At 38.7% G+C, this 11,530-nt stretch overlaps 1 protein-coding gene across 1 annotated transcript; it reads right to left on the bottom strand.

Annotated features, from left to right (window-relative positions):
* Positions 1-556: 556 nt before the first annotated feature.
* Positions 557-5,146, bottom strand: LOC4349966 (aldehyde dehydrogenase family 3 member H1). Its single transcript, XM_015761561.3, has 10 exons — positions 4,864-5,146; positions 3,560-3,628; positions 3,354-3,450; positions 2,461-2,667; positions 2,199-2,314; positions 1,997-2,101; positions 1,735-1,907; positions 1,552-1,642; positions 1,084-1,233; positions 557-987 (listed from the first exon to the last, which is right to left on the bottom strand). The coding sequence occupies exons 1-10, from the start codon at positions 5,056-5,058 to the stop codon at positions 742-744; spliced, it is 1,449 nt and encodes a 482-aa protein (XP_015617047.1). The 5' UTR covers positions 5,059-5,146; the 3' UTR covers positions 557-741.
* Between the last annotated feature and the right edge of the window lie 6,384 nt (positions 5,147-11,530).

Below are 11,530 nucleotides of genomic sequence, written 5' to 3'. Positions count from 1 at the left end.
TTCAAGTCTATTTCAGAATTTGTGTAGAAAAGTAAAAAAAAAGAGAACTGAAAGTCTATATTTGTTTAAGATTAATGGGTTTTTTTTTCAAATGGAAGATTAATGCACTTTGACACTTGAGTGGAGACGTTTAAATCATACGGAGGATTGGGTTGAGATGGAATACAAGTATACAACTGATTATAATATTGACATAACGTTTATCAGCGAAAAATAATAATTTGTGGGTAAAACTTATACATGTGTTCTTAAACGACTTATTAAAGACTAATGTAACAGATAAATTACGATAAAAAAGTAAAAATCAACTATAAAGTTAAGTTTTAAAATTTAAATTTTGATTGCGGCTTATCAGCCGAAAAGCAAAAGATGGAGCAAATTCTAGAAGATTCTGAGGGAGAAGTTGTCCACATATCCCTTTTGGTAAGCGGAAATTCATTCAGAAGAATGGCATTCAAGTCAGAGGGAGAAGAGGGGTGAAGTGCAATGGCATTGAACAAATTCATTCCTTCAGGAATGCTCAATACAAGGCATCCTTGCCCTTCTGGGCACAGAATTACTGACAAATCATGTTTATTTATGTAACCCTGTGTAGTAGAATTTTCAATAAGTTACACAAGAAAATCCGACAAATATAATGTACACCTGTGTAAAACAACATGCAGGAAATGGCTTCCATTGACAGCATGGCCTGCACTCACTCAAATGCACAAGTACTGTACTGAAACTACTGAAAGTTTTCTAACGCCTCTCTTTGGGGAAGCCCAGGAGGGCAAGAATCAGTGCAAAGAAGCTGCCGTTTATCAGTCCTCTCAGGATCTTCTGCTTCTCAATCGTGTAAGGTGGGTACCTAGCAGTTGCCTCCCCTCCGAAGCCGCGGATCAGGACGGCCTTCTTGTGGGTGAAACAATCGAAGCTGAATTTGCCATGGTAGGAGCCGATCCCGCTGTCGCCGACTCCGCCAAATGGCAGGTGCGGATTGGCGAGCTGTGGTGGAAAGCAGATGAAAATCAATCAGATCAGCATGCTGTGAGCAAATGTTGTTACTTTCAGTTCAGGGTTTCAGGGAGGAGGACTACTTACATGCAGGGCAACATCATTTACAAGCATTCCTCCTGCTGGGACATTGGACACAAATTCCTCTTGCAGTTTCTTGTCCTTGGTGAAAAGATAGGCTGCAAGTGGCTTGGTCCTTGAGTTGATGAACTGGATGCTATCTTCAATCTTGTCAACCTAGGAACCAGTCCAAACAGAATCAGATACTAAGATTGTACCAGCAAAGCCAACATATGTTGACTTGGCGAGATAAAATTATGGCATGATGAAACTACACAAAGATCTTAGAAGTATAGCTCTAATTTTGCCACTAGAACCAACCTGGAAAATACCATTTTTTAATGGAATTGTACCACTTCTCACTTTAATTTGGGAAATTATGTTCATGTATATGTGTTTCAACCTTCTGTTTTATATGGTTCTAAGAGAATTTTAAGAGGTAACGCGATATTAATTATAAGAGAAACATGACAAAGGCCGAGAAAAACCACTTACTGTTACAATGGGAAGTAAGGGACCAAAAATTTCCTCTGCCATGAGTGTTGTATCAAGAGGAACATCTAACAACACAGTAGGAGCTATTTTTCTGCAATGTATGGAAACAAAGTGTTAAAGATCAATCAAACTCCTTTTGCTAGTAGCCCAACAGTAATGTCAGATTTCAAATTAAATTCTTACAGTTGCTTCTCATCTGTTTGGCCACCATATACAATCTTTTGGGCGACTTTCTTATCCTCTATCAAATTTGTCAATCTACGGAAATGGTTAGAATTCACAATACGGGACAAGTCTTCTGATTGCAAAGGATCCTCCCCATAGAACCTTTTCAAAACTCTTTTTAAAGAGTCAACCTACAAAAAGGAAAGCTTCATGGCTAAGCAAATAGGACTTTAATTAGCTCTATAACTTCTTTAGGTCTAATGTGCATGGTATTCTTTACCAGCTCTGGAGCAAATGATTTTGTTGTTATAACGTAGTCTGGAGCAATGCATGCCTGCCCGTTGTTACATCCCCACTTGCCAACAGCTAGCCTCTTCATGGTAACCTACATGGAGAAGAAAAATGTTAGGAGATCTTGAGAAACAAGAGTGTTTCTATATGTAACTATCTAAAGACTTGACAGTTCAGGAGCAGATGTTTACATGAAGATCAGTATTAGAATCAACAATTGCAGGGCATTTTCCACCAAGCTCTAGAGCCACAGGGGTAAGATGCTTTGCAGCTGCTGCCATCACTATGCGGCCCACATTTCCGCTACCTGCAGTTTCAAAGGAATATCTACACTTTAGCGTCTTAACAGCAAAACAGAATGGATGAATAATTTAGTGAAGTACCCAGCAGCTAAAGCAAAAAAAAAAAAAAATCATTAGCATACTGGAAAACTATGCAAGATAAGAAGTTAACCTGTGTAGAAGATCTTATCCCACTTTTGTTCTAAGAGTGCGGTTGTTTCTGGAACGCCTCCCTCCACCACTTTTATGCAAGAGCTATCAACGTATTCAGGTAGCAGCTTGGCGAACAATGCTGAGGTGGCTGGTGCAATTTCTGATGGCTTCAGCACAACGGCATTCCCAGCAGCAATTGCTCCTATGACTGGGTCGATGGAGAGCACTACAAAAGAAAAATGTGAGGTGATTAGAAATTCGAACCAGTGAGGACCGCCTTTGGTGGTGGTGTGGGGGTTGGGAACTTGTCTTAAATTTTCGAAGGTCTGCAAGCAGGCCAAAAATGTTATTCATTACACCAAGACAGGAGATACCTTTCTAGTGTTAATTTGCGGTACCGCACAGAACCTTCATAATGTAGAGATGCCAATAGGTAGTACCACATATTAATAGTACTTAAAAAAGCAGGTGCCTTCTCATTTTCTCAAGGACCAAAAAAGAAAGCTCAAGTTTGTGTTTGGTGCACAGAAAAAGGAGAATATTTATAAGAGGATCCCCATTTTTCAAGTAGTGCTGAAACTAATGCTCAGATATTGAAGAACTGGAGAACTGTTACAGATAGTGGGGTTTTTTTAAGGACTCATATAGTTAATTGCAATGGAAAGGAGTAATATTGAAAAAGAATAGTACCAATGAAAAGGAAAGATACCAACTATGAATGCAACCAATCCTCAAGCACATAAAAAGCATGACACAAACTTTGGACATCATGCAACAAACTAATCCATAGAAACAATATCTTCCAACCTTCACCAAAAATTGCAATTAATCCCTACTCAATAGCATTACTCTATGGAATAACGGTGTTTATGCAATTACGAGTATGAAACATGAATGCACCATTTAACTTACAGAAAGGGTAGTTCCATGCTGAGATGACTAGGACGACACCAAGAGGCTCTGACACAATTTGTGCAGTTGATGGGAATGTAGTGAGGGCGGCAGGTACCTGATCATCATTTATGAGGGTTAGCATGATTAGCATCTGATCAACAAAAGAATAAACTTTTAATGGATAGTACTGGAGACTGAACATGCAAAAGAAATAGTAGTACTACCTTCTCAGGTTTCATCCAATTCTTCAACCCCTTCAAGGCAAATGTGCAGGCTGCCTTTGCCAATGATATCTGGTCATGAAAAGGCAGTCAAGCAAGAAGTCGTTACTAGCTGCTAAATTAGAAGGTTAAAAAAAATCAATCTTGAAGTGACAGGTGAGAAGAATATCTCAACTTGTATTCCACTACTACTGCCTTTTTCTGAGAAATATGAGCATAAATTGTGAAGTAAATAGCAGCAAAAGATTATTATTTTTTTCCTCTTCTATTGATAGAGAGGCAGATTAATTACACTCAAATCAGTATATTCCTAGCTTGAGTTGTACAGTGACGTCTTAAAGAATGCATCTCAAAAACGCAAGGAAACACTCAATGAAGGAATTCCAGGATTGGACAAACAGAGCTCAGATAAACAATGGAACAGAATTGAAGAACACAGCATGTAGCGATACATACAAAGTTGCACCTTTTAATAATAAATTAAAAAAAGACACACCAATTTTCAGGCGAACCAATAACAATAGCAGAAACAGTAGTAATAATAATAATAATAATAATAATAATAATAATAATAATAATAATAATAATAATAATAATAATAATAATCCGATAAGAACGACAATAATAATAAAAATAATCTGACAAGAACGTCTACCAATCTGGGACCAAACGGAGGGAGGAATTCGTGGAAGCAACGCCGGTGTGGAGTGTTTGACCACCACTAAATTAGCGGAGCACGCAACGATTTCAACATTTGTATGCGTCAAGCGCACATGAAAAGATACGACTAGAGAGAATCGCTACTTTCCCAAAAAGCAGTGGACACCACCAGAAAAAACAGCAGCAGCAGCAGCGAGTGTTCAACAACACATCACCTCGATCTATCCAGCACCAAAAAAGAAATTTAATTCTACTCCAATCATCGCCTCAAAACACCAAAGAAATTTAATTTTACTTCAATCACCTCTCAAAACGCCAAAGAAAAATTAATTTTAACTCAAAATCACCTCGATCTACACAGCAGCAATCTGGGCTCTGAATATAATCATCAAAAACTAATTTTACTTTCAGAACTAAATTTCTTTCCAGTCAAGATGAAATATCTGATTCTACTTTCAGCCAAGACGAAATCAGAATCAAAGAATCAACCCCCAAGTTTGCAGTTCTTGCCAATCCCAACAATCTTGGCCACGAAAAACAAAGTTCAAACAGAGCAGAAAAAAGTAAAGTTCAATCCTATCCTATCCTATCCCAATCTCATCATCGAATTCTCCATGGAGAGAAAGAACAACAAAGGCGGCGCTCACCTCGTGGAGGTAGGACTCCATGCGAGGCTTGGCGAGGTCGGAGTGGAGCGCGTCGGAGATGTCCCCCTCCCTCTCCTCCACCATCCTCACGATCCCCCGCAGCTGCGCCGCCCGCCACTCCGCCGCCCTCGTCCTCCCGGACCTGAAGCTCCCCCTCAGCTCCCCCACCACCGCCGCCACCTCCTCCTCCGCCATCACCTCCTCCTCGAATCGAATCCCAAAAAGCTTAGTTGCCGCCGTCAGAAGCGAGAGAATGCAGGAGAGGAGTCAGGAGGAAGCAGCCATGGAGCTCGAGCTCCACCTCGCTATATATACACGCGAGAGAGATTGGTCCGTTTGGTTTGAAAAATCAAGAAAAGAGATCGTCGGGTGCGAAAATTCCTACGGTTTGGAGATAATTTAGACAGGAAAAAAATATCTCAAACTGATATAGTTTATTACACTGTATTAAGATAAATTAGTACGATAAGATGAGATTATTATTTGTGGATGTGTCTTCTTCTTGGGCGATCGATGAGATCTGTTTGACTTGCTCTCTAGAGAGTTTGGGAAACTCTGGAATCAAACAAAGCAAGCCGACGAGAAAATGACACCGAGAGACGTGTGACCATTTGGAGTTTTGCTCTCCTCTTTATCCTATTGTTTTGGACTATTTGGATTAATTTCTTGCCTTATCTTTAATTAATTATTTAGGAGTTTTTTTTTGGAGGATTAAGACATTGTGTTAGTATTTTATTAGTTGTCACGCAACTGAACGGAGAGGCAAGCTATCCCCCATGTACGTACGTGTCACGGACGGTTGTGTTTACACAAGGAGATCGACAGAGGATGGGCGTTGTATATGTGTAGTCAGATATGGCGTGCAGATTGTGGACACCCCAGCGGGACATATCTCAGAAAATTGATTCCATCCATCTTAAAAAAACATATTGTTTTGAATATCGATATGATCCTTAAAATATTGTAATTTAATCCCTAATTATATATACTCATCCTATCTTACCATGAAATTATAATACCCCACTAAATCCTAAAACTCAAACTCATCCACTAACAACTATAAAGTTTTAACTCACTGAATACTAATGCTCAACATACAAAGATACTATATCATCATCCACTAATCAGTGTAGGAAGGACAATACTTCATGTCTCGTTCCTAGCTCACTAACGGTTCAACATGAGCCGAGAAGGACTCCCAAGCACGGCCGATTCACGTTAGGGTGTGTTTAGTTCACACTAAAATTAGAAGTTTGATTGAAATTGGAATCATATGAGGGAAAAGTTGGAAGTTTGTGTGTAGGAAAGTTTTGATGTAATGGAAAAGTTGAAAGTTTGAAGAAAAAGTTAGGAACTATGGCCCCGTTTGGCACAGCTCTAGCTCCCAACTCCAACTTACCTGGAACCGGAGTTGTGCCAAACGGTCTAGATCCACCTTTTTTTGAGTGGAGTTGGCAGAGCTACTCCTAGAAAATGAATTACGGGGGTGGAGCTGGGTTTTTGCTGCTCCACAGCTCCACTCCACCCCAAAAGACCCACTACCCTCTAATTTTTTAGAGTATTTACATGAAAATGCCACTCAACTACCCCTACAATCCTTATTTCCTCCCGTTCTCTCTCCTCCCCTCCCAATCCCGACCGGGCGACGGGCGACGGCGGCGGCAACAGGCGGCGCGGCGTGACGATGACGAGCGGGCGGAGGCCGGCGGCGGCGGGCTGCGGCAGCGTCAGCGGCGGGGGGCCGCAGCAGCGGCGGGGCGTGACGACGACGCGCGGGCGGAGGTCGGCGACGGCGGGTTGCGGCAGTGTCGGCGGCGGGGGGCTGCGGGACGAGGACGGGCGGCGCGGCGGGACGAAGACGGGTGGCGCGGCGGCCGGTACGACGAGCGGCGCGGCGGCCGGGACGACGACGGGCGGCGCGCGCGGCCGGCGGCGCGGCTGGGGCCGATTGGTTTCCTTTTTTTTTTCATTTTTTTTTTCAGATCTAGAGCTGAAAGTATAGCCAAACACTTTTAACGAGTTTTCAATTCTAATCGGAGCTAGCTCTCACTGGAGTTGGAGTTTAGAGTTAGTAGTTGGAGTTTGGAGCCCTACCAAACGGGGCCTAAACCAGGCCTTAGAAGGAATTTTCTCGCCTAAAAAGAGAACAGGCAGTGATGCTCCACATCTCTACCAGTAGTAAAAGTTTTGCAGCCGGTTAATTAGTCCACAGACTAGGTTGGGAAAGTTCCACTCTCTAGCTGTTTAATATATTTATAAACCTACTATAATAAGACCATAATATTATAAAAGCATTCTTGGAAATGATAGTTTTTCACAGTGCAACATAAATATCCTAAAAGATACTAGTATGGATGCATGGCCAAAAGTTTCAAAGTGTCCCCGGAAATATGTCTAATAAAACAACATAATTTTAGACCGAAAGGAATAGCTAGTTGTGTAGATAAACAAATATTAGATTAGATATATTTATAATGTAAACATTAAGTCTGGTTACAAACATATATATTGACTCCTATTGATTTATTGATTTATGATTACATTCTTCTAAGATCAATTTGCCCTCCAATCTTTTATAGGCGCATACTATGATGCATTCATGTGATGAATACGCGTGTAAGAGGGTTTATGGGTGCAACTTGGGAGTTTAATTAAGAAGTACCCCTCCGTCCCATTCTAAGTGTAGTTATGATTTTCCGTACATAACTTGATAACTTGATAGTCCGTTTTATTTAAATTTTTTTTAAAAAAATTAAAACCATAAGTTACGTATAAAGTACTATTCATATTTTATCATCTCATAATAATAAAAACACTAATTTTTTTAAAAAAAATTAAATAAGACGAACGATTAAAGTTGAGAGCGAAAACTTATGATTGTACTTAAAATGGACCGAGGTAGTAGTTTTACTTTGAGATCTGTGCACTAAACATTTATAATTGGGATTTACTGTACCACCACTGTAAAAAGATTCCCTAAATATCGTATCTTCTTTTCGCTCTCCTCGGTGTATCTCTTCTCTTTTTCTCTATTCCCATCCGACTAAGGTTCTATTCGAGAAAACTTTTTTAGTACGACTTTATCAGAATCTTAAACTTCCTAAATTAATAGCTAAGATTCTCACACTCTTTTGAGATATATAGTTATAGAATTTAGAAAATAAACTAGAAATCTAAAGCTGGAAAACCTTTTTTTTTTCAGATTCTAAGATAGTACTGATTTATCATGTGCTTCTTGAAAATCTTAAGATTTCCAAACAAAACCTAAGACTTCTTTCAAAGCTCAAGAGAGGCAAGGATTTTCATCGGCACGTAAAAACTGAGAAAAATCATTAGCTCATGATTGATTGACTATAATTATTATAAATAGGAAAACTGTTTTATTTGATTTTCTATAGAAAAACTTCTATATATATAGAAAGTTTTCGCCAAGAAAAAAAAAAGCAAAACATGTAGTAGCCGAATCGAGTAGTTGATTCAGACTCAACCTAAGAGTGCAATCTAAATAGTGCTATATGGATCGGCTATTTTCTCGTTTATAATGAACACGATTCCTAAACTACTAAATGATACTTCCTCTGTCAAAAAAAAACTCAACCTCCTCTTAGGGCCGAGTTTAGTTCCTAACTTTTTCTTTAAACTTCTAACTTTTCTATCACATCAAAACTTTCCTATACACGCAAACTTCCAACTTTTCCATCACATCGTTCCAATTTCAATCAAATTTTCAATTTTGACGTGAAGTAAACACACCCTAGATTGAGTTTTTTGAATGGAGGGAGTATCTTTTTTTTTCAAATACTTTTCTATAGAAGTTTCTTAAATAAATGAAATGAATCTATTTTTAAGTTTGTACTTAATAAATTAATCATACGTTAATGGCTCATTTAGTTTGATGAGCCACTCAAAATCCCAGCCAATAATTAGCTCGAACAAAATCATTGTAAAGATATGGATTATTCATGTCACATCTTTTTTTAAAAAAACTTACGCAGTACAACGCAGACACTCACAATGCACGTGCACTCACCCCTATAAACACACGCACGCAAACCCTATCTCTATGAGCATCTTCGAAGATTGGGCCGATAAATTCTGGAGAGATTGATGAAGTCACCATAGGCGCCTCGCTGTCGACGGGTACGTCGCCTACCACTGAAAGCACAACGCCGTTAAATCCTGAAAAATTCATGTCACGTATTTAAAGGTACATGATTCTTTTAAAAAAGAACTCTGTACGTCAGTATTACTAAGCCAACTTTTTTCTAAGCTATTTTTAATTTATAATATTGAATATTTAATAGATTTGCAAGATTTTAGGCTCCTGAATTTATAAAATTTTAATTACCTGAAAATTGCACATTGTCAAGCCTACCATGTGCCAAAATTTTCCATCAATTTCCTGTGGCATCGGCAAAGCTGGATTTGACTCCTTGATTTAACAGCCACCACCATATTCATACTGCATTATATTCCTCTACGACAACTCTGTTAGACGTTCTGGAATGCACCACGTATGAGCACGAGTGCACGGTGAGCACGCACATATAGCTTGGACTTAAAAATAATCATTAGTGTTGCTAAATAATTTGATGAGACCAGGTTATACCCCTATGCCCATATCATTCTTAATTTCAATATTTTAAACCGCACTTTCCAAACTAACATATCTCTTATTTCAAACTAATCATACGACGACGTCACCGTTTTAATTTGCAGTGACCCACCTGAGCATATATATACTCCGTACAATTTACACAAGCCATCTATAAATTAAGGCGCCGTGTTAACTAATCGAACGTGACCCGCTAATCACCCTGTGAAAGTGAAGCTGCCAATGACGGAGTAGTATATATTAAAAACAAACTTAAATAAAAATAATATAAATAAGAAAAAAAACACTGTCATCTGGAGCGATCCGTCAGATTTTGTCGCTGATGAGGAGTCTGTTGCTACTACGTCGATCCTCGTACCAACAGACTCCAATACCCTCTATATTCGGTGTACGGGTATCCCCCATCGACACATTTGTCAAAAATTAAATGATATCATATATTAAAAATGGAAGCAGTACTGAAGTTAGTCAGACATACATTACTCTCTCCGTTCTATTTTAAGTGCAACCATAAGTTTTCGCGCTCAACTTTGATCTGCCGGTCTTATTTTAATTTTGTTATAATTAGTATTTTTGTTGTTATGAGATGATAAAACATGAATGGTACTTTACTCGTGACTTATGTTTTTAAATTTTTTTAAATAAGACGGACGATTAAAATTGGGTGCGGAAAAACCATGGCTGTACTTAAAATGGAACGGATGGAGTAGTAGTGAGTGCTTTTTCAATAAAATTAAAAACTGAGTATTAACTAGTAGAATTCTTCTGTAATTCGTGCGTCTGTTTGGGACACCGGTTATGGATCGAACGGAAGGGCACGTTTTAGTTGCGTTCCAGCCAGCTGGTGTACGTACGCAAGTGTGTTGGTTTAATTTGTTATCTGAGCATATTCTGGATGGTTTCTAGAAAAGCCAGGCCGATTTGAATGAAGTGGTTTTTACATTTACTCACCCCTGTACGGCTGTACGTAACCAAATTAAGGAAACAGAATTTTCTTGTCTGTTGTCTGTGCCGGCCGCTACAAACGAGGGCGATAAATGAAGTCCCCCAGTTGGGATTCATGCCGTCCATGGCGCGCCACGTAGCCGACGCGAGCCCAACAGCTTTCCACATTTAATATAGTGTATCCTCAGTACTCCGTAAATTGGAAGAGTGGATTAGGGCAGTCCCAACCCATAACACTAGACATGTTTTATATAAACTCCACATCATTAAGAAACTAGTACTAGACACTACTCTTTCAATGTAAACACAACTATTCCATACTTCAATTTAATGCTACTTATCTCACATGATGTCTTGGATGTTGTGTAGAAACCATGTCTCATGCAAGACATGGTTTTCTTCTCTTTCCTCATTTATTTACTTGCTACATCATTTTTTGTCCTAAGTAGCAACTTATTTAATGCTATGGACACCATCCTAGTCATTGGGTTGGGAATGCCCTTATATTCTACTCCCTCATTTTAAAAATCCGAGACCTATTTCTTTCTACATCAAAACCAAATAAGTAATTAACTAACTCACCATGTGGCAAAACCAATGAACATGCAACTAATAAGTACTAGAATGACTTCTTGGTTTTCGATCAATAATATAATTTAGCACATGATGACTACAAATAGGACTCAGATTTTTTTTTTGGAGAAAACAAAGAATGAAATATGTCTCAGATTTTTGGAAGGAGGGAGTACTAATTACTTGAGAGGATATTTTTTAACGAATCGTAGTAGTAGGATACTATGCTGATTTTTAGGGGACGGATGGAGTATAACTTTTTAATTTATTTTGAAAAAATTCTTAAAATAAATAATATAAAGTATAATAATATCTATCACTAAAAAAATCAACTTCGAAAACTTAATTTGTACGTTGAGAAAAAAAATTGGGATGAATAGTGTACTATCTATGAGGGGTAGGTCCCACTTGTCAAGGACTCATGCGGGTTTAAGTTCCGTTATGTTCATATGTTGAATTTTATCCTCTATATATCTGTTGATGTTTGAGCTTAGTTTAGTTTTAAGATGTTATGAAATGACACGTATATACATG

Source organism: Oryza sativa, chromosome 11 (assembly GCF_034140825.1).
Source record: "Oryza sativa Japonica Group chromosome 11, ASM3414082v1".
Classification (NCBI taxonomy): domain Eukaryota; kingdom Viridiplantae; phylum Streptophyta; class Magnoliopsida; order Poales; family Poaceae; genus Oryza; species Oryza sativa.
The sequence above is the reverse complement of the archived record's forward strand: the minus strand, read 5'-3'. Positions and strand labels throughout refer to the sequence as shown.